This window comes from Miniopterus natalensis, chromosome 4 (genome assembly GCF_054644295.1).
Source record: "Miniopterus natalensis isolate mMinNat1 chromosome 4, mMinNat1.hap1, whole genome shotgun sequence".
In the NCBI taxonomy this organism is placed as follows: domain Eukaryota; kingdom Metazoa; phylum Chordata; class Mammalia; order Chiroptera; family Miniopteridae; genus Miniopterus; species Miniopterus natalensis.
In genome coordinates, this window is record NC_142084.1 from 47,606,840 (window position 1) to 47,631,400 (window position 24,561).

Below are 24,561 nucleotides of genomic sequence, written 5' to 3' on the forward strand. Positions count from 1 at the left end.
CAGTTTTTATTTTTCAAATGAGAAGTTGTGCCCCTTGTCCCTGCAGACTGTTCGTGGATTAGCGGCTTCAATGCCAGGCCAGGAGGGACTTTCACTTTTATTACGTGCTTCTCTGTGTAAGCTTTACTTCAACTCTTGTTCTTTGCAGAAGTTTAAGTGATTTTTTTGGTAAACTTTGTCTTTATTCTTGTTGATAATATTCATGCATTGTCTTTAACTCATAAACACCGTGTTTAAGGCCCCTAGGGGTAAGCAGACATGTTCTGTAAAGGGATAGATAGTAAATATGGTAGTGTTTGCAGCCATATGGTCTCTGCAGCAACACTCAGTTCTGTAGGTATAGTGCTAACACTGCTCTAAACAATGCAAAGCAATGTGTGTGGGTGTGTTTCAATAAAACTTTATTTACAAAAACATGCAGCAGGAAGAACTGGGCCACACTTTGCTGACTTCTGATCTAAGGGAGGGAGTATCTTTGTGTGGAGGCAAGGAGGTAACAGTTTCAAGGACTTAAGAAATATCAACCTCTCATGTCGTATAATTCGTTATGTTTCAGAGGCTCTAAGAATAAGCATTATAACAAAATGAGGTGCTATAGGAACCCAGATTTGCGTTCACTGGCTGCTTCGATACTAAGTCATAGTTTTTTGAAGGAACAGTTCCTTTATTCAACAGTCATCTACTGAGCCCTGTGGTGCAACCAACACTCTATTGGCAACAAGTGTGATACAGTGTATACCAAGCCCTGATCTCTCGGACCTACACCTTTGCAGGAGATGTTTTTTACTTTTAAATTTAAAAATAGGCCCTCAGATCCTTTTTAGTTTGTCCCCTTCTGTGCGCTACTATCACCAGTGCTGTTCCTCCCTGGCTCAGTCCAGGGGAAGGCGGACCCTGTACTCTCATCCCACTCCCACTCCTACTTTAAAAATTAGTGTTTCTTTTTGCTTACTTTATTTGTACTTAATAAGAGATTCAAACTACTGCTGAACTGTTTCATACTTCTTTATTTTGAGGTTAGGAAAGGGTTGGGTTTCAATTCCTGTATCTCGCTGCAGTAACAAGCTGAGCAGCCATTTCATTTCCCCTGGGGAGGCAGCTGAGATAGATAAATGTATTTTTAAAATTTACTCTTTAAAACTCCTGCTTCTAGAAAATAGAGCACACAGACCAAAAAGGAAAGAGCAGTAGCGGCAATTTAAACATTTCTTCCAGTGTGCCACTGCGACTCAGCTCAGAAAAATAACTATACAAGACATTTTTTAATGTTCCATTCCTGTTTCTAAACAGATTTCAAATAATATTTCTAATTAAATTTATTATCAACTTTAACAACTGGTTAAATCATAAGAATTATTGAGGTACTAGGATTTGAATTCACCACCTTGAGGTAAGACAAGCTTATCTCATCCAATGAGGAAAACAAATTACTTTTTAAAATTTGAACATGAGAATGAATTTATAGACTGTGAATCTATGACACTAAAATTCATGGAAATTCAGTAAAACAGCTGAACTCTGAGTTCCTGGGAGATGTAGTAATTAAATTTTAAAACAATAGGATTTACTATACTTGAACTTTATGTAACCAGTAATTTTTGAGACTTGTAAACAATGATGATTATTGACAGTTTAGGCCATTCATCATGCCCAAATTTGTGTGCAGCTTCCTAGGAAAACCTTTGTGATATTTCCAGGCCGAGATTTTCTGTATTCAGTTTATTCTTTGGTGATACTTTAAATTTTTCAGAACTCTTCTACATTGGTAGAATATCCCCTGTACTTAATTATACACCATGCCCCCATGAAATTATTGTCAAAATAAAAAAATGAAGTTATCAGATTCCAACACTCCTTAGGATACTTAGAAGTCATAACTGTTGGATAGGAGAGCAAGCTTTTGCCACAGACAATGACCTACTACATAGATTAAGCTGGGGACGCAGCTCCGTAGTTGTGCTGTGCGATGGGCTTCGGTGTGGAAATGCAGCAGTGTCTAATGAAAGAAAAGGACTCTGGGCCGTAGATTCGGGTCTGGCATCAAGTTGGAGTGAGATATTCACGGGCTCTGAAGCTCAGGCTGCAGCTCCTCGCACGGCCCGGGTGAGCGAGGCAGGAAGCCCATTGGTGGGAAATGTTCTCCGGGAGGTCTCATCTTGGCCGCTGTGTCCTCCCCCAGGATCTGCCACTGCGAAGGGGACGAGGAGAGCCCCCTCATCACACCCTGTCGCTGCACGGGCACGCTGCGCTTTGTCCACCAGGCCTGCCTCCACCAGTGGATCAAGAGCTCAGACACGCGCTGCTGCGAGCTCTGCAAGTACGACTTCATCATGGAGACCAAGCTGAAGCCCCTGCGCAAGGTACGGTCCTGCAGCAGCCGGGTGCTTTCGCACAGAGCAGGCTTGTTCGAAAATCCGTTTGTTTCCCCAATAAGATATCGCTGATATGCAAATACCCATGAAGAGTACATGACTTGTGCTGGGCCTAATGTGTAAAATGCAGCCAAGTGTTTGCAGATAATCTTTTTTTTCGTCTCTGTTCTATATTCTAGAGCCTCTGTTTTTTATATCACTCTTCCAAGTAAAACAAGAGTGTGTGCATGAATGTATATGTGTGTGTGTGCGTGCGTGTGTATGTGTGTTCAAAATACTCTTATAATTCAATGGAATGGAATTGATGGGAACTATGAGAACATTGTATTTACTGAGGTCAGTTCCCATGAAGGCTAGATAATAAGATTACATTAAATAATATGAACTCATCTCATTTCTTGCAAGTCAGGCTTTAGCTAATAGAAGAGAATGGGGGTTTTTGGCATAAGGTGTGGATTCTTTTTTGTGTTTACCTTTATTTGGGATTTGGTTTGAAGGTTCATGTATAATTAGAGTAGATAGAAAAAGTATTATTTTCCATACTTTGCACCAAGCTCTAAGGCAGAGGTAAGTATATTTTTATCTATAAATTTAATCTTCAGACTCCTCATTTATGTTATATTTTTCTAAAGAATAAAGGTAAGAATATGAGTAAAATATAAAGTTAGCATCTCGCTCAAAGCTAGCAGAGGAAAACTTGTAAAGGATACAAAGAAAATGAACTTTATTTAATTCATGCTTGATAGCTGGGCCCCTCGATCGTTGCAGGTAACATATTCATCTTTTTCCGCAACTGCAGCCGTGCATATATGGATGCCTCAATTTCCAAATGAGAGTATAGAGACTGCCATTTAAATAATGAATCTGCCTAGAGCTGCTTTTTCACTTAAATTAACTACAAAAAAAAAAGCATATAAAGAGAACATTGCTTGGAAATAAACATGATGGGATGAGCAAACAAGAATATTCCAATAGGCATCAGATTGGTGGCTGGCCATCACAATTCTTCATAAAAAATCTATAAATCACACAGAGAGAAAAGCATTCCCTGTTTTTGTGGTAGCTTTCCTTTTAAAATTCTGCAAGTGGTTTAGAGATGTCAAAACTGATGCACAAAATGTCTTTAGGAAACACGTTGTCTTTTTTTAACATATGGAGTGACCTTGAGTGCCCAAAGGGGACACTTTGTTCCTCTGGTCCCGGAGCAATCAAATGCCAGAAATAGAAATGGACCATTACTCCTTGCCCATTGCCTTTTCAACTGAACGGATGCTGTGTGTTGTCTGGAGTAGCTAAATGACACATTGTGCTCCATGATTCTGTAAATTTCTCTTCTAACCCTTCAGGGAACTACAAATTATTTCATAGCATCTGTATATTTATCCATGTTTTATTTCTTAACCTACATCTGTAAAAAATTTTAATTTTAATTTTTCCAAACATAATATTTCAATTTGAAAGTCACAATCTAGAACAATAAAATATTCACATTTCTCTTCATACTTTCTACCCTCTGCCCCATTTGTATAATAAACAGTACATGATGCTATATGTAACTTGAAAAGTCTTCTTATTCTACCTTCAGCTTTCATAGAATCATCCCATATATTCAACTTTGATCCTTTCTTAATATTTTATTCCCAATAATTTACAACCCCATGAGGAAATTCTATTTTTTTCCTCAACTAACCTGTTTATAAACCAGAGAAATGCAGTGACTACTTATTTCATATTCATTTTTAATGAATATTCATTATATACTAAAGTAATAAATATATTCTTAGTAATGAATACTTTTTGGCAACCTAGTGGGCACCTACTATCTGTTAATTAATGAAATATCCTAGTTTTTTAAATAAATATTTCTTTTGATTGGTCATAAATATTAATGGACAGCATGTCAACATCCTTCATTTTTAATAGCATTTATATACCTACAGAGGATGTTAGAATCTCATCCAGAGGTTGCTTCCTGACAGCCCACGGATGTGTTTTATTTGATCCACAAGGATTAAAATTTGAATTAATTACCAACATTTAAATAGGTGATTATATTATGTAAAGTTCCACACATCTCTATTTGAAAATCTCAGCATCTGGTTTTACTGGAACCACAATCCCATAGGACAATAACCAGGGAGCTAGATGGTGGCTAGTCCTTTCACAAGGCTATTTGCCGTTAAGTTCAGCCCTTTCTCTTTTTCCAGTCCTGAGACCTTTTACCATCTCCACTCATCTGAGTACCTCGGTGGCTCTAGTGAAGGTATCTGAATGTTCAGCTGCTGGTCTAACACATGAGTTCTAGATAGCATTCTATCCCTGCCTCTGTGGGTCATGGGCTTTAAAAACCTAGAAGAGGTGTTCCAAACTTTCACTTTGTCCCTTAAGCCTGTGGGGCACTGGGATAATACTTAAATGGCCCTATCCAAAATGACTTTTCAGATTCTGAGGTGGTATAAACTATACAGATATGAGGCATTTAAAAACTTTTCTAGATGGTTTGTTTTGATGGCACTAAAATTCATCAACAGTTTCCTTTTGGTAGTTTTTAAGTGGGCATTAAGAATGACAGGCATAGTATTTGGTTAGAATATATTTGAAGTACAACCAACTTATTGCTCTCAACTCAGTAATTCCATTACAGCTTATAACATTCTAAAGACAAACTACATGAAACAATTACTTTAACTAATGATTCTGAATTTCTACCATTAGCCAATGGAAGCAGGATATTCTGTTGAGGTGAAATAGCTTCTTAAAATAGAAAGGTGCAAATCTTCATAATCTGAGGAATATTGGCGCTTACTATTTAGTCTCTAATGATGCCAGCAAAATCTTACTTCATTAATTGCTAACGTCACTACACCAAAATCTATAGTTAATAAATTCCACAAAGTGTGTTAATGTTCCCAGAAGAAAATCTTTAAAATCTAAATAAAATCAAGAGCTTATTTGAGAAGAAGGAAAAGAAGCTCAATTTTTATCATGTTTAAGTCAGTAACTCAGCTATTTTTATAACATTCAAGAAAAGTCCCATTAATCTACTGAGTTACCTGGGTCCGAAGTATTTTTCAGGGCCCAGAAAAGTCAAAAAGCCAAAAATATAGAAAGCAGAGTGATGACTCAGTGAAGTTTGGAAATGAACACAGTATCAATTAGAAAGCATAAGCTAATCTCCTACTTTGAAGTTGAAGAATTGCATGGGGCTCAAGTCTGAATCATTCCTGAGCGGAAGAAACCAGCTGCTGGGTTTGTAGCTAAGCATGAAGATAGAAAATGCTACTGACAACTATACGCCCTCCCCTAAAATATTTCTTTATATAGCTTTCCATATTCAAACTATTTGACAAATATCTAACACAAAATATTCAGCTCTATGTATCCATTTATTTCTTGTTTCATTTCCACAGATAAAATGAGGTAGTGAATCAATGACCTTTGCTTTGGTAACAATTAGGTTGAACCATATGCACTTGTCACTTTTGCAGATCAAAAATACTTGAATATTGGAAAGCTCATAATATGTAAGTTCGGTGTGGACTTATTATGCCAAATAAAAAGGAATAATTGTTTTTGGTATTTCTACATTTCCACCATAATGACTTACAAAGATTTAGTTGCATATCTATTTTTTAAAAATAAAGAACTGTATATGACAAATTCTATGTTAATTCCTTCCTTTCCTTAATTTAATGTAGCATCCCATCTTTTAAAAGAGCCAAGAGCCTGTGTAAGTTACCCTAGCAAGTCAACTGCCCAAAGGTTATTGATTCTCTGCTGAGCTGGAGGTATTGGAATCCATAGCGTTAAAATTGGACAGGGTAGGGAATGTGATTAGATTCTTAGCTAGGGTCTTCCAGCACCCTATTGAATAATGTTGCCTAATCATCTAAGAAATTTAAAACACATCATTTCCTTGCCATTGTCGGGCATTTCACTAATACAGCCACCACATACTGGATTTTTGCTATGTACCAGATATTTAGAATAGACCACTTAATTAATTTAATCTCCATTACACTCCCATTTTTATGTAGGCATGCATAAATCCCATTTTACAGATGAGGAAAATGAGACACAGTGTCAACTTACTTGATATCATCCACCCCAAAGCTACCTGGTTCTAAAGCTTGTACTCATCGCACTGTGACTCGCTGCCTTAAGTAGCCAAAATCCTCTCCATTCAGGCATCAAAACTTTAGCCTTTATGAAAACCATTTCTAATGAAAAGCTTTCAAAATAAATTTTTATAAAATTAAATTTTTTCTAAAAAGATTCCTTCTTAAACATGCATGTTTTACCCAATGTATTTTCCTAATACCTGGTTATGTCATTATACATACGTCGATTATTTGCGGGCTGAAAACATTAACAGCCTCAAAAGCTTGAAACACACATAAGGCTGTTTATTCTCATTCTCAGTCTGCTGTGATTTGAAAGCCCTTCTCTCTGCTTTTCTCTGTTTCTTTCTTCCCTGCTCTCAGAGCATCCACTGTCACTTCTTTGTTCCTCCACTAGCCCTTAACATTTTATACAGCTACTGTTTTTCTACTTCAAATAACAACAACAGCAAAATCAAGAGTTACAGAACTGGGTCTAGAAAAAGCTGAAGCCAGTTCTAGATGAACTTCAGCAAGATTGCTTTGGTCGCTGGGAAGAGTTTAGTGGGCACGAACATTCTGGCGTCACTCTTGGATTCCTGGAATTCTCTTTGGCATCCTTCTTAATTTTCAATTCTACTCAAATTACTTGGGATTCTATGATTTAAAAAAAAAAACTTCAGCAAAGAAAGATTTCCATTGCCTCCGGGCCATTTCCTTATCATCAGAGCCCAGTTAGGGGGTGTGGTTTTGCTGTTTAATTTTTTCACAGATGTAAGGAATCTCTAATCTACTATGAGGACACACAAAGCTTTCTTTAAAAACATCCTCATAATTTGCAGCACATGCTTGTTCTCCCATCTTTTTGCTGTGCTTCATTTCCATTGACTACTATATGAGCCCTAAGGGCAGACTGAGTGATTTTAGAATAATCTTAGGAAATGATTTTGTTTTCAAACTCACACTCCCCAGATGAGCCAGGTGAGTTTTCCACAACAAATTTGTCACTGTCCAGTGGTGATGTCTACAGCCAAACACTTCCCTTTACCGTCTCACTGTTTCACTCAATGATTGCTGTGGGAAGGGAAAGGATGAGTAAACCACAAAATCACAAAAAGAATATCATTACAAGAAAAGAATTTCAAGTCAACTGAAGCATTATTTTTTCCACTAAAATGTCTTCCTTGTTTTTGATTTGTTTTATTGCCTTAACACATTCATGCTGTCAGAACTACAATTGATATTTCAATTAAAATAATATTCCGGTGTGAGTAGACAATGATGCCAACATGTCTTATATCAAATAATTATGAGATGGAAATACAAGTGGCTCATGCTTTTTTCTAGTAGCTACTTGGCATTTCTTACATGGCCTCATCCTTTTGTCTTTTAAGGAGATACTAGGAAGGTGATTAGTCTGTATTTCAAAACAAAATTTTATAGTCAGCTGGGATCAATATTGTAGAATAGCTTGGGCAAAATAGAAATATTCTTCTCTGAGCAGTGGGAGAGTTTATTCTCTTATGAAGCTTCCATCCATAAACACAGTACAACCTCTAGGCAGATTCGAGCCCACATCAGCAGCAAATTGTGTTCTGAATGATTTTTCTGAGGAAGCTCCCATGAAGCTCAGTTCACTTATTCACTCAGCTCACTGTGCTATCCACTATGTGCCAGTTGTGTTCAGTATTGAACCAGATAGGAAAAACACTACTCTCAGAGAGCATACAGTCCACTGCAAGAAAGATGAAAAGAGATGAATTACTTACAATATTTTGTAATAAATTTGAAAGGCATGGTAGTCGATGGGTGGTGGTGTGGGGATCAAGAATTTCCTGAAACTTCAGAGGGAATGGTAAATAAAGGTAACTCAAAGGGAGCAAGCCATCGTATGTTTGGTCTTTACTTATGAGATCATCCATATTAAAATATTTTTTTACAACAACTGTAAACACAGAGCAAGATGGCTTTTCTCTTTTGTTCTCCATGCCTCACATAAACTAGGCTAATCAAGGCAGTATTGCTTAGCAGTTAGACACCCAGGACATTGAGGAGAGAGAATTGGAAATACAAAGCAGGACTGGATAGAGGATGTCTCGAAGGAAACTTTAATAAACAATCCCTGAATAATCATTGTTGGCTGAGACATTTCTCTTCAGTACTTGTTATTAGTAGATCCAACTATATACTACTTTAGTTCTGTTTCTCTCTTTGAAAATTATCATTTCAAGAAAATAACCTCACTTGCTTGGTAAGAATTACACCTTATGTCACTGTTCTAGATATGAAAAGAAACACTTAACTTATATTAGATTTACTATTAAAGTCTTTAACAGCATACAGTTCCACCTTTGGGGAAATCCATTTTTATTTTGACAAGGACAAGGGACACAAAATGGAACTTCTTTTATATATTGTATATTTTGATATTTAAAACATAAACTGTGGTTAAATGATGGAATCAATATTACAGTGATCCATATGGAAAGCGTAAAAGCATCAAATTAGACTGTGCAGAAGCATATGTACATCCATGTGTGTGCATGCTTACACACGCAAACAGTTACAAATAAAAATTTCCCTAAAGCACCATCTTATGATTGTTTTTTTAATGAGAAAGAAGTTATATTTGTATTTCATTTTATTTTTTTAAGATGATATAATGATTGAGTTTTAAATTACTTTCATATTTAAATTTTCCTCCAGCTCAAGATATTTTTCTTTCTCAGCTGGGATTTTATTTTAAATTTATTATTCTAATTTCTCAAATCTTGGCATAAAACATGAGAAAAATTTTCCCCTAAATTTTTGGCTTAATTTATTGAACCATAAGGCACCGAAAATCAATATGGCTTTCTTTAAAGCAAATATTTTAGATGAATCAAATGTCTTTTCTATTGGACTGGCAAGTAAGAGAGAAACGAGGAAGACGGCATGCTCCATCTGGAATGATGGTCGCTGGCCCCACTGCACATCCATCAACATGCTTGTGTGATATTATCAACATTATAAGGAGCAAGGTGGCTGAAAGATTTCTCTCCAAACAACCACTGATCTCTCACAAGCTTACTCCCTTCCAGTTTTCAACTTTTCTCTAAATGGTACCATCAAGCTGCCCCTCTTCTTTTGTTTCCCACATGGATATACCACACGCAGCCTCATCATACCAGTGCTATTATCTGGCATATGAGTGTTTTACCCAAAATTAGGCTGATTTACCCGCTCAGCCACAGGTCCAGCAGAACCTGCCCCTGGGAGTGTAGAACATGGAAATGATAAAATACGGGGGAAGAGGGACAGGAGACAGAGAGGTTGGGCAATCCATACCCAGGTCTTTTTCTCACCCTCTCTGGTAGAGAAGTGAGTAGTAGGCAGAGAGAAAGGCAAGTTATGGTACTCTAATGGAGGTCCCTTGTCAAAGGAACATGAATTAAAGAAAAAAAGAGGCTTCCTAGAGGACAACAGAGATTCGATTGGAAGGACCTCCCTCCAGAAGACTGCGTACTCCCCTTCCAAAGCACAGAGAACCCTACAATCTGGGATTGATAAATATTTTTTAAATCCTCTTTTAACTGAAATATAAGGAAAGTAGCTAAATTTAAAAGGACAAATAATTAATTCAAACAGTACAGAAAAGAGCACTGGGCTAGGAGTCAGAAAATCAGATTTTAATTCTGGTTCTGAAGCTCAATCCCTCTGATCCTTGCCTCAGTTTCTTCATGAAACTGGACAAGATTGTGTTTTAAGTTTCTTTCAACTTAAAATTCTGTGATTTCACAAAAAGCATACTGAGAAATCGACTTTTTTAAAAAGGAAGGAAAGAAACCTCATGTTCAAATAAATTTTAAATGTTTGAAGATAAAGAAATACAGGAATAGAGAGATTTCTTCATGTCAGCAGTAGCTTAGGTTGTGAAGGACAGGTTGCTGAGCCTACGAAGGAGCCCAAGGTTCAAGTCCTTTCAAGCAAACCATGGTGAGAAAAACAAGACACACTCTCTCCATATTTAAAAAAGAAAAAACATTAAAAGGCATGACTAAAGAAAGACAGAGGAGGAAAAAGTAGAGCAGAAGGAGAGAAGGAAGAGAGAGAGGAGGGAAGGAGAGTGTTTGAAAGCAGCTGAGTATTAAAAAGTCATCCTGAAGGGTGACTAGAAACTAGATGTCAGTTTCCAGGCCACATTTTTTTTCTTATAAATTGTAAGCAGGTGGTTAAAGGCTAAAATAAAGCAAATTCGAGTAGTTTCTTGGCAGCATACATGGAAGACTTCTGACCCTAAGAAAAGAGGCAGGCTGGGCTGAAAGCCATTTTCTCCTTGACACAGTAAAGACAACCAATGTAGATTTAAGGTCTAAGAAAATCCATTTAGTTGCATCTAAGAAAGATATTCTATCGAAGGTTAGGATTTCTGTAAATGTAGAGCTAGTTTTATACAAGTGTTGATCTTTTTGATGAAGTGTTTTTATTAATGAACAAAGCTAACAAATTTTTTAGCTACATCTTTTCTGCATTTAGGAAATGGCATATAAGAGACTGATAATCTGCTGGACTCTGTCCATATATAAGACCACACCAAAGCCAGCTGTGTCTGAAAGGCCGCACTCAGAGGGGTTCCTTGATGCCCAGTTATGATGACTCACTACTGAATGGGGGTAGGGAGTTTGAAAATGAATCAGTTGTGGTATTTTGAAATAGACTTAAAAGCAGTATGGGAGATAACTGGATAGTATTAATATAATTCCAGGTATTAAATTATAACGGAAGGGAAGCTGGTGAGAATTTTTAAGTAAAAGATCATCAATTTCATACCTGCCTCTCTGTTCCACTAGGGGCACAATTTAATAAAAAAAAATTAAGGTGTAAAGGTTGTTGAATGAGTGTCAGAAACAAGAGCTAGGAGGATTCCCAAAGACAACTCTCTCCAAGCTGGCTGAGAAAAGTCACCAACAATATCTGTGGAGAGCTGCTCAGTCACAGATAATTTACTTTATATCAGAAACCAGATAGGTAATATAAATGAATGAAGCAGTCTGGTTCTATGATGATAAATGACAAATAACACAGTCCCGGGGATAAGACTAGGAGCAGTAGAAACTATGGCATTCTGGAATAGGTGTGCCTACACTCAACGGAGTAGGCACCTGATTCACCTGAGCCTTCTGGCACCCGGCACCCTTAAGCAGCCCATGCCTCTGTTTGGCATTCGTCATGAAATTCTTCACCCCATGATGCCCACCAAACATGTTTGGGAGCCTCTGGTCTTCCTTGGGCCCCTGCTCCCTGTGTCAGCCCGAGGCCAGTTAGTGCACCCGTATGCTTTACCTGGGGAAGATGATCTCAGCAAGCATGTGTTCCTCCAGGTACCTTGGCTGTGAGGGACTGCCTGGCACTGATCTTCAGTATGACTCTTGACTCAGCCACACAGCTGAGGAAGGTCTGTAAACCAAGGCCTGGTCATCACAAACATATTTCCAAACACCTTTCATAGGTAGACTCAAGTCAAAAAGATCAAGCTCAGAGATTAATTTATTTCTGTAGGAAAAATAATCCCCCACTTTGCCTCATAGCTCACATCTTATGTTTTCCTTAAAGTATCTATTCACATAAATTTCTGAATCACAGACAGTTATCAGGTGACTTTGGAGAAATAGAGGAAATTTAGCTCTGAGTTTATCCCTTAAGTTTAGCTCAATAAACACCCCAACCAGAGTCATTAGAACTTAAGTGGCCCTGCTCCTCACAGGCCATCATTTTTTTCCTTTAAAAATCACTCCGCCCTGGCCAGCAGGGCCCGGTTGGTTAGCCCTCATCCCATGCACCAAAGGGTCATGAGCGTAATTCCTGGTCAGGACATACACCCAGGTTTTGGGTTCCATCCCCAGTCAGGGTGCATATGGGAGGCAACCGATCAATGTTTCTCTCACACACTGATGTTTCTCTCTCTCTCTCCCTCTCCCTTCCTCTCTCTCTTACCAATGAAAAACATATCCTTGGGTGAGGATTTTTTAAAAATTCAGGCTTTTGTGGAAGTTGGAGGATGTCCAGGCTTGTAATTTATAACGTGCAACCCCAGTGCTATACAAACAGTAGGAAGGGAAAGAATGACTTTTCCAGTATTTTTAGGAAGCAGTCATGATATTGATATCTGAACTTGACAAAGAAAGCTTAATTGATTAAGTTGTATATTTATTTTTTAGGTACCTATTAATTCAGAAGAAGTAAAAAGCAGATATTTTTTTAATCCCTTAGAAATCATGTAACTAAAAAAAAAGCGTTCAACGAAAGAATTGAAAAAGAAAGTTGAGCAAATATTCCAAAACCAAAATAAAAGGCTGAAAGAGCAAAATATTTTTTAAAGTCTTAGTCAAAGTAGTCTAGATTCGATTATGAACATCTCCATATACTAAAAATAGAGAAAAATATCAAAAAAAGTAATGCAAGAATACTTCTGAAAATGAAAGGCATCTTTATACAGCATAAACGAATAGTGACTTAGATAAAGGTCTGTTACTCTAAAAATTCAGAATATCAAGTATAGATAAAAATGAATAGTAAAACTGATACAGTTAAAGGACTTAGCTAACAGCACAAATTATGGCTTACAGCTTGGATTCTCCATATTCTTATCTTGATTGAGAAATCCAGATGTTTAGGACTGAATCAGAAACTGCCCACGATGGCTACTTTGGCACGCTTCCCAAATAATATGCCTACTTTTCTACCTGCTATACAGTCAGGGAGTCGCTGTTGATGCCATGCTTGTTTATTTGTTTCTTCTAAAGATACTCCTAAAAAGCAAGTTTCCATTTATCCTCTGCTACCCTTTAAATTATTCATAGGCTTGGAGTGAAGGTTTTTGCCTTAAATGGACGCAAAACCTCGTGAATAACACTGGCCTTTAATGTAGGTGATGGGTCCATCTATTCTGCTTCCCTATTACCCAGGAGACAGAAAATAGATGTCACTCGGAACAAAATCATTGTTCTTGTGAACTCAGCAGCACACTCTGCCAGGTCACTCGGCCCCGCACGTGTTGCGGCTGTCACCGTCCACCCGCTTACACCGTCTCAGCTCACTGGGGCTTGCACTGGCGCTTCCCAACTTTAGCTACACAGGCGGCTCCTCAGAGGAGCCTAGTGCGTGCCCGTCCAGCCCAACTCCCTTCCATGACCTTAAAGCCAGGAAATACAACGGGAAGGCCGGCCCAGCCACACAGCACGTCTCCTTCACCCAGGCCCCATCTCCGAGAATATCAGATGGATCACAGCATGAGACTATGTTGAAAACAAAGCTCATATATGCAGTTTAAGCCAAAAAATAAAAATAAAAAAAATCAGAGCTTCATTTGCCTTTATGAAAGAAAAATGCAAGCTTCTCATTCAAAATTGTTTTATGGTGATTTTTAGAAGAATATCAAAACTGTGTACTAAGAACAGTGTCACCAAGGGACCCTTGTGAGGGAAGGAAACAAACTTGTTCAATAATGTAGATTTTAAATAACATGCTTTGTCTTAGAAGTGTGACACTTTGCAGATAAATTCCTCCTCAGCCCTGCTGGAATAATTGGACCACGGGGCACATTTGTTAGCAGGTTTTGTTTCCTCTTCAACTAATAGCCAGCTTTGTTGTGGTAAGCCTTATGAGGCTCATTATTTAAGAATATGCAATAGGGGCCAGTGATATTCCCCACAGAGAAGCTTTGTGGGAGATTTGCATGGAAATCAACAGAGTCTAAGCAAGATACACTTTTCTTAGCAGAACTGACTTTCAGAGAATAGGCAGGAACTTCTAAAATCCTGATGGTTTAGGGGAGGAGCAGATTCTTAAATAAAGCCCTTGCATTTTGTTTTCTTCCTGCTCTCCTGACTGGGTTGCCCACCTAGATTTTTAATCTATTTTCTAATGAAGTTCATGATAAGAAGTGAGAACTAATATTTTATAGGTCAGGTAACAGCCTTGCATTGAGATTTGTTTTCTTTTAACCGAATTTGGTAGATAGTTTCCGATCTTGATGTACTAGCAGGTCCTGCATTGCCATGGATTTCTTGATGCAACTAACCCATGTTGTCAGGGCAACCCACAGCACTGTTTTCTCCACTCTGGAAAACGATTTCCAGTGTTGCAAACCTTAAAGCACAATAATATCTTATAATATACGGGGTCAAAGACATTCTCTGTATGCACAAAACTATTACTTTTTTATAAGATATGTCATTACAGTGCAAGAATTTGACGTGAGGGATGATGTGTGTATTAAAGCATTAAAGTTAAAATAATCCTACAGCATTTATGTCCTGTCTCTGCATTTCCAGGAGATATGAATCTGTTTACTATAGGCTGTTACATTTTTGAAGCTGTAGTAGCAATGCTGACATATTTGACTAATTTCTATGTAAATTGATTGCAATCAACAGCTTCTTCATGGTTTGTGAAATTAAATCACTTAAAAGCAAAGTACTTTCTGGGGTTGCTATCACCCACCTGTTGTGATTTTTTTCCCTTTTTAAGAATTAAGACCCAGTTTGGAGAGTTCTTTCTATGTGAGTGGGGTAACTCCACAATTCTCTGGGAAGCTATGCCCACATCGCACTTGAATTCAGAGACTGAGATCTGGGCTCGCAAATGGTTTGTTTGAAAGAAAATCCCAATAGAGGGAGGGTAAGGATTGTTTTACTCATTTTGCTAGCTCACTGTTAACAAGAAAAATTAATTTTAAGATTCTTACTGAAGTTTGAAAATTTGTTCATTTTCAAACCTAATCTTTTTGCTTCTTTTCATCATTAGCTGGATTTTGGATAATTCAATCTCTTTGTTGTATTTAAGGGTATAATCATTATTTTTCTTTAATTTTAAATATATTTTTATTGAATTTATTGGGGTTGCATTGGTTAATTATATAGGTTTCAGGGGTACAACTCTATAATACATCATCTGTGTATTGTATTGTGTGTTCGCCGCTCAAAGTCAAGTCTCCCATCACCATTTATCTCCCTTTTACCCTCTTCTACCTTCCCCACCCCCATTTCCCTTTGGGAATCACCAAACGTGTCTGTGTCTATGAGGTTTTCTTTTTGTTTTTTGCTTAATCCCTTCACCTCTTTCACACAGTCTCCTAAACCCCCACCCCTGATAGCTGTCAGTCTGTCCTCTATCTCTATTAGTCTGTTTCTATTTTGTTTGTTTGTTTCTTTTGTTCATTAGATTCCACATATAAGTGAAATTATATGGTACTTGTCTTTCTCTGACTGGATTATTTCACTTAGCACAATACTCTCCAGGTCCATCCCTGCTGTCGCAAAAGGTATGATTTCCTTCTTTTTTACAACTTCATAGTATTCCATGGTGTAAATGTACCACAGCTGTTTGATCCACTCATCTTCTGATGGGCACTTGGGCTGCTTCCAAATTTTGGCTATTGTAAATAACGCTGCAGTGAACATAGGGGTGCATATGTTCTTTAGAATAAATATTTTGGGTTTCTTCAGTATATTCCTAGAAGTGGAATCTTGGTACTACAACACACAAGCTACATTTAACTTACATGGTGACTGGAAGTGATTCTTAATCACTCATCGAGTACTATTGATCTAGGTTTCCAGTTAATTTTTCAGACATTTGTAAGACTTCCTGACCCTTATATTTTTGTTTAAAAGTTAATTACACAAAAGTTGATAACATAAAGGTTGACACCTAAAATAATGTTTCATTTCATGATTTCCAAAGATTTGAGAACCCAAATATGTGGCTTTCAATGAAGTTTCTGTATGAGTCCTAATGGTTCAGGGCATTTTCATGTTGCACTTTTATTAGATAAAACGTATGTCAGCTCCTTTCAGCTGCCATTCTTATTTCAATAAGCTAAGAAATTTTATTCATATAAAATAGTATAAATTATCATATCCACTATTGAGGAATTGGCATTATTTTCTTTTAATTATTCTGAGTTGACAGATTGGGCATTCAAACGTCAGTCAATCTACAAAGCCTTGTAACTCACTTAGCTCAGCCCTCTCTTGCTATAGCCTTCAAAAATTATTAGCACTCCATCACCATGCCCAAAGGATTAGAGCTTGCTTACAGAAAGACATATCAAAAGTAAAGTGAATGGTTAAGAAGGTTGTAGTAAAAGAAAATGAGTGGAGTAAAATTATAAGGCAAACATAAGGAAGATGCACACCACAGGTCTTGTAGACTATTTGTATGTGAAGAATAATTTGCTTCCAAAATGCTTAGCAGTCAAAGCAAAGAGAGAAATGTGATCCATTAAATAATGTGTAGTATATAAATACAAATATTTCAACAAATACGCAGGTTATCGGGTCAATGTGGTCCTAGGGAAATTTTCCTCTGGAGTTGCCATTAAGTAAATTTGATGAAAGTGTAGACCACTTATGGTGATGATACACGAAGCTGAATTATGTTAATGGCCACAGTGAAAAACCACAGTGATTTACTGGTTGCTTACTGGTTCTGAGTACTGTGCTGCATGCTTTGTTCTAAACTTAGCCTCATTTAACCCTCCTAAGAAAGATAAAATAGGTGTTCTTATAGTGTCACAAATGAGAAAACACAAGTGAGGCATAAAGAGGTTAAATAAATTATTTAAGGTCTCAGTTTTTATGCAAAGGAATTAGAATAGCCAAATCAACTTCAAAAAGAAGCACAAAGTTGAAGGACTATACTACCTGATTTAAAGACTATAAACAAGCTACAAATAACCCTGCAGAAGTTAAGGCAATGTAGTATAGTTGTCCAGACTGACAAATACATCAATGAACCACACTAGAGAGTCCAGGAATAGGCCCACACATGTACAGTCCAACAATTTTTTGACAAAGAAACAAAAGCAATTCAGTAAGGAACATATGATCTTTTTCCCCCTTGGCTCTTGGTTTCTTTATTATCCACAACTCAACAAATTTTATTTCATTACATTTTTGAAAGTGCAATATCGTTTTTGTGATTAACTTCAAATTGGGAATAGTATGGTCTTTTTAATAAATGCAAAAAAATAAATTAAGATCCACATCTCACTCTCTATATAAAAATTAACTCAAAATATATCCTATAAATGTAGAACCTAAAATAATAACACTTCCAGAAGAAAACATAGGAGAATATATTTATGACTTTGAGTTAGGCAAAGATATTTAATATGATACCAAAGCAAGATCCATGAAAGAACAAATTGCTATATTAGACATTGTCAAAATCAAAAACATCTACTACTCAAAAGTCACTGTTAAGATAATGAAATGACAAGCCACATGTTGGGAAAATATTTTTAAATTATATATCTGATATATATATCCCACATATATAAAGAATCCCAAAAGCTCAACAGTAAAAAAAAAAAAAAAAAAAAAAAAATTCAATAAATTAAAATGGGCAAGAAATTTCAATAGACACTATACAGATGGCAAATAAAATAGGAAAAGGTATTCAGCAGCTTTAGTCATTGGAGAAATGCAAATTAAAGCCACAGTGATACCAGTACACACCTATCAGAATGGCTGAAATTAAAGATTGACCACACCAAGAGTTGGGAAGGATTTAGAGGAACTATAACCCTCATGTTTCCACACACTGCTGGTGGAAACATAAAATGGTCTAACCACTTTGGAAAATTGTTTGGCAGTTTTTAAACAGTTAAACATACACCAACCATGCAATCTAGCCATTTCATCCCTAGGTATTTATCCAATTGAAATAAAAGCATATGTCCATAGAGAAACTTGTACATGGAAGTTCTTTACAGCTCTATTTTTAATAGCTCCCATCTGGATACAACACAAATGTCCATCAAGTGAACAAATAAGCAAATTGCACTATAGCAATACAATGGAATACCATTAGCAGTAAAAGTAATGTATATTGGTATTGATACATTATACAACATGGGTAAATCCCAAAATAATTATGCTGAGTGAAAAACACCAGATAAAAAAGAACAGTGTTATAATTCCATTTATATAAAATTTTAAGAATTGCATACTAACTTATGGTGACAAAAAGCTTATCACTGGTTGCCTGGGGAGGGGGCATGGTGAAGGGTGGGAGGGAATATAACAAGATAAGAGGAAACTGGGGAATCATAAGTAACTTCGTATTCTTGACTGTGCTAGTTTCACAGGTATATATATTATATACCAAAATTCATCAACTTTTACACTTTGAATATATGGAGTCTAGATGTCAGTTATATCTCAATAAAGTTGTGTTTTTAAGTTATATAAACAGAAAAGAGTTTAGGGCTTGGTTTCTCACAATTGTTCAGTTCTTGCCTCTCTCCACCAATGAAAGGATAGAAAGCTTCCCTATTACCGCTCCACCAGATATCCAAGGCTGACCCCCTTCTATATGTGCTAACACCCTGGGACATGGCAAAGAAAATGCCCATGCCCCGTTACACAGATAGGTCCTGAGAGAAGCATGTGGCACAAAAGGGGACATTCCTGCTTGGTAGCCTATGGGTGAATTGATGGGTGGAGATAAATTCCAGTCCTGGGCTTCAGCACACAAATGCAGACAATCTGTGGTTTTAAAGTTAAGGATGAGCCCAGTGGGCATGGATCAGTGGTTGAGCATCAACCTGTGAAACAGGAGGTCACAGTTTGATTCCCAGTCAGGTGCCCCAGTTTCAGGCTCCATCCCCAGTAGGGGGTGTGCAGGAGGTAGCTGATCAATGACTCATCACTGATGTTTCTCTCTCTCTCCCTTTCTCTCTCTGAAATCAATAAAAACATTATTTTAAAAAAGAAAGTAGTTAAGGATGGCTGGTCTGTGAGAAGTGACACAGAGCCTACAAGGCTCTGCTCTGTTAATTTCTCTCCAAGTGATCCTCTGTTTCACCCAGTCTCCAAGTCCTTCCTGAGCAGTGAGACCTCTTTCTGCTAAAGGAGCTTCTAGATGAACCGTTTGTTATCGAGGCTCCCAGCCTGGGTATGAGTTTCTTCCTCCCTCCATTCTCTGACCTCTTCTTAGCACCTGCCTTTATACTTTCTTGATTTCAACCACTCCTCATATCTTCCCACCTCCATTCTACTGATGCTCCAAAGAAATAAAGATATATAAGAATTAAGTTTTGATTTTGGTCTGAATATTTACATTCTAATATATGCTATGTGCACATGAAGAAAAGATTGGAGATACACATTGCAGATAGGATTATGAGTGATTTCATTTGTTTAACTTTTCTCTATTTTATAAATTTTCTATACTGAACATGTAATTAATAAAATAAAAAGCTGTTGTGAAATAAAAACTGAGAGAGACAAACAAGCAGGTTTTCATGTTGATAGGAAGGGGGCTATATATAAAGAGAGAGAAGCTAAAAAATAAATTTAAAGATATAGGGTGAAAGATCACAGGGAACAATTATTTTAGACTGTAGAGGGATGTTTTGCCCTCTTAGGTAACAGAGAAGGAAGTAGGAAGGGTGTGATGCATTTATAAATACCAGTGTAGTCAGAAGACAGGAAGTTATGGGAGTTTACCCGTGAGAGTATCAATGTTTTCCAAAGTACAAGTCATGTTTAATAAGAGCCTCCGTCCAGACACCAGTTCGTCCCCTGCCCTGGAGGGAAAGGCTGGTGGCAGGGGCTACAGGGCAGTCACCTCTCTTCAGTTCAGCCCCTGTACAGCTGCAGCAACGGTCTTTCTCAAGCCCCATCACCCACACTCTCCTTTCTGCCTCACTCCTTGGAGGTCTGCTTAAACTTAACCCAAACTTCAAATCCATGGCCTGGGCCAACCCATTCCTTACACCTGCGCTCCGCAAGGCCCTGCCGCTGTTTGCTCTGTTGCCGCCCACTCCATCTGTACAGGCTGCCCCACTTCTGCTCATGTAATCCCATCTCTGTAGATTTTGTCCCCAAATCCAATCATCTCCACATTTGGTGAGTTTAGTTGCGGGAGAGGAATCCAATCACGAGGCCAGAACCTTCCATCTTCTCCCCAGCAGCTCCCCAGGTCTCTCTCAGCTCCCCCATCCCCCCATCTCCCCAGAACAACAGAGAAGCTGTTCCCATTGTCTCACTCAAAGACATCAGCCAGCCTCATGTCCCTCTGGTCTTGCTTTTTCACCCTGATTAGTCATAAACAAATTTCTTTAGGAAAAAACTCCATGAAGGAAATACAGGAAAAACATTTTCTACTTCTCTCTGCGCATCAGTTGGTCCGTGTCGATCCCAGGCCCACAGACCTGTGCTTTGAGCTGATCCAGGCTCTTCAGCATCCCCGCTGCCCACTCTCCCACCTCCCCTCCTGCGCCTTCATCTCATGCCCCTGCCCAGCCTCCCCAGTTGCCTCAGACAGATCTCTGTCCCACACAACTCCATACGTTTCACATAACCCAAAGTTCACTCTCTTCCCCCTTTATCACACTCAGCTCAAGCATTGGAAAGCTTTTACGATCTCTGATAGAAAGGGGATATTTAATGGGAATATTATACACTCCTGCTCCATTTTCAATGTGGATAATTGAACTTCACCTCTTTGTCTTTGAAATAACAAATTCTTAGAATAATATTAGATTGGTTTACCATTTAATTTTGGTCCCTTTGCAGGAATCCAATAGTACTGGAGAAACTGACCACTGAATCTGCAGTGGAAAGAGGTGTTTATAATCAGAATTTTAATAACTGGGAATGAAGGACATGGGGAAAGGAGCAAGGCCAGCTCATTTGTATTAGCTTTCCAAAGAGAGGCAAAAATGACACCACTAAATAAGTAAATAAACTTTTGAATAAGAGTTCCTCTCATATTCACATCTCACTTTTGAGCTTGGAAGAAATAATGAAATCTTCTAGAATGACACCTGTGTCCCAAGAAATTCCACATAGAGAACAAACAGATCTAAAGGATCATTATATGAAACAGACTTCTTGGCAAGGGCTCTTGAAGGTCCAGAACAAAATCGCTATGCTGTCCTCTGAACTGAAATGAGATTAGTAGCCAACCAGAAGCTTCCCTTGGTTCAAAATAACTTCTTAAATGGAGGAAAATGAGATTTGGGGACAGAGTTGTCTTTCTTATGCAGTAGAATATTGGAAACAGTTGAACTTGCCAGGTGAACATGCAGGGGCCTTACACATCCTTTCTCACCACCCAGCACTTGGGACTTGGAATCCAGACTAAGTCCCACAAATGAGGAGCTCTGGCCGTTGTGGCTGGAGAGCCATTTTTTGTTTTCCAAACACATTGACAAGGAGAAAATCCTGAGATGTCCTAAATTAAATTACAGCAGGCCAGAAGGTGGAAGAAACAGGCAAAAAGGGATTAATCAGTTAGTTAACCTCTGCAGTGCTCAACCAACAAAAGGCCGCTCGCATGCCTCAGTGTATGTTGGAATGACTGGGTTAACTTCCAGGTGGCCATTTCCAATGTTACCTAAAAAGAGACTAGCCAGGCGAGGTCGAACCCCAGGAGCCTCTGCTTCTTATGGACACTTCAGCTTTTCGGGCTCTGCTGTGCCCACCCCAGATCTGCCCTGAGTCACCTGCTCCCATCCCCTTTTTCCATAGCTAATGTTAGTCCTTTCAGAACAGTTCACATCTTTCCCCCCCGACTTGATGTATGAAACACTTGGAAAATTCTAAGACCACAGACGTAGTCCTACCTAGCCATGCTGCTGCTGGTTCGGACTCCATGCCCCAAAACCAGTCTCTTTCCCCCCCCAGTTACAGTTGACTTTCAATATTGTTTTAGATTAGTTTCAGGTCTACAGCACCGTGGTTAAACGTTTATATAGCTTATGAAGTGATCACCCTGATAAGCCTAGTACCCACCTGGCACCATACATAGTTATTTCAATAGTATTGACTATAGTCCCTATGCCGTGCTTTACATCCCTGTGACTGCTGTTTAACTGCCAATTTGTTTGTTTTAATTCCTTCACCTTTTTCACCCAGCTCCCCCAAACCCCTCCTCTCTGGCAACCATCAGTTTGTTTCCTGTATCTATGAGTCTCTTTCTGTTTTGTTTGTTCATTTGTTTTGTTTTTAAGATTCCACATAAAAGTAAAATCTTATGGTATTGTCTTTTCTGTGACTTACTTCACTTAGTATAATACTCTCTAGATCTACAGTGGCCTAATAAACCCTTTCTTTTACAAAGACTTTCAGTCATGGAAGTGAAACAATGCCAAGTCCCTGAACCACAAGTTTCATTTCCAACCTGTGGAGAGTATATGTACCTCCTGCCCTTCCCTGACCCAGTGCTTCCCTATTTTGTAAGAAGCTGATTATTACTTTTAAATCAATTCAGGGTGAACAGTTTAAAACCAGGGCTTTTCATCAGTAAAGTGTCTCAGACTTCTTTGAGAATCCAGTAGAAAGTATGGACCTCTCCCCAGAAAAAAAAAATACAATATTTTTACATGAAATTTAGGGAATGTATTTACCTCTAGAAACTCTGAAGAACTTTGCTCTTAAAAAAAAAAAAAAAGAAAGAAAGAAAGAAAAAGTCTTCAGTTTTAGGACAAAATTCCTAGCAAAGGCTGAGTCTCTAAAATGCCAAAACAAGTTTAAAGGTATTATGGTAAGCCAGTTAATTACGTTTGCTGTGAAAGAAGGATAAAACTGGTTTTTAATATATTAACTAAAAACTATTTTATTTGTATTTTTTGCATTATATTTGAATGATGTACAAAATCTGAATCAGTATTTAGAGAGATTAAAGCTGTAATGGTTGCCATTTACGCTGAAGTTGCCATTTAATATGTAAATTAAATCAATTATCCTAAGAATTCGGAAACACCAATCATAAAGAATATATGCACCCCTATGTTCAGATTTATTTCAAAATTTTTTGTAGCTAAAAGACTCTGAGAGTAAAACAAAACAAAACAAAACAAAACAAAACACCAACAAAACAACAAAAAGCCCAACCTAGTCGCATTCCATACAATTTTCACATGTGACAGTACTGTTAAAACAGGTTGGAAGTAGGAAGCAAGAATTTTATTTATTTATTTTTGATCCATGAAAATAAGCGTTGACAACGGGGCTGTCAGTAAAATAGGGCTCACTGTTGTACAATAGCGATTCCACTGAGAAACTTCTCTTTTCTTTGCTGCTACCCAAAGGAATATTTTAGAAAGACAACTAAACACACACGTGCACACACACATACACATATACAATAAAAGACAGTGGGGAAAGGAATAGAAGCACTTATGAAATCAAAGCCCATTACCTCTTGTTGTTGATGCGCAATTATGCAGCCTGCTGTTCTAACAAATACACAACATTCCACAATTATGACACTAATGTAAACTTCATGAAAGCAGGAATCTTGCCTGTGCTGTTGCTTGACTCTTAGAAAACATCTGATAAGTTGTGATGCTACAGTAATTAGCTCCTGAATGAAAAAACATCTACTCGGTAAAACTAGAGAAAAAAACACCTGCCAATCACTGACTATGTTAGCCTGGGCAAATCAACTCCCTGTTCTGGACCTCAGTCTCTTCTAGAAAAGGAGAGAGGAAATTTGGGTCTTTTTAAGCATCTTCTAATGTTCCCAGTCTCTCTGATTCTGCTTAGTGGATGGCGCTTCCTCCTGAACGGCAAGGCTTTGATCATGTTAGGCTCACAGGTTGACAACTGCCCTGTGACAACGTGACCCCCCAGGTGCTATGGGTAGTCACTGAAGAGGGAGACAAAGAACACACAACAGAAACAAACATGAGAAATGGGCTTCGGGGAAAGGACATTGCAGATGGCGGTGGCAGGAGTCCTAGTCAAGGATCTCAGTCTCTAGAGAAGAGGGAATGTGCCATCGTATGAGATGTAATCCAATTATATTCTGCCTTTTCTTTATGAAGTCGCAGTCTGTAATTAAGTATTCCATGGACAGCACTGTTGACTTTCTGCTGGTTCAACATGCCCAAAGCAGTAATATACTGTTATCTCTTCCAGAGATAATATTTTTCACTATAACCTTCAAAAGAAAACATAAAACCAAGTTTTTGTTATATATTTTATTTTAATTTAATTTTTTAATATATCTTTTATTGCTTTCAGAGAGAGGAAGGGAGAGGCGGACAGAGAGAGAGAAACATCGGTGATGAGAGAGTCATTGATCGGCTG

The 24,561-nt window shown here is 37.9% G+C and overlaps 1 protein-coding gene across 1 annotated transcript in view; it reads left to right on the top strand.

The window, feature by feature from the left end:
* Positions 1 to 24,561, top strand: part of MARCHF1 (membrane associated ring-CH-type finger 1) — a 232,887-nt gene that overhangs the window by 188,632 nt on the left and 19,694 nt on the right. Inside the window, 1 exon segment of the mRNA XM_087816521.1 lies at positions 2,180 to 2,360. Coding sequence (XP_087672647.1) covers positions 2,180 to 2,360 — 181 coding nt within the window.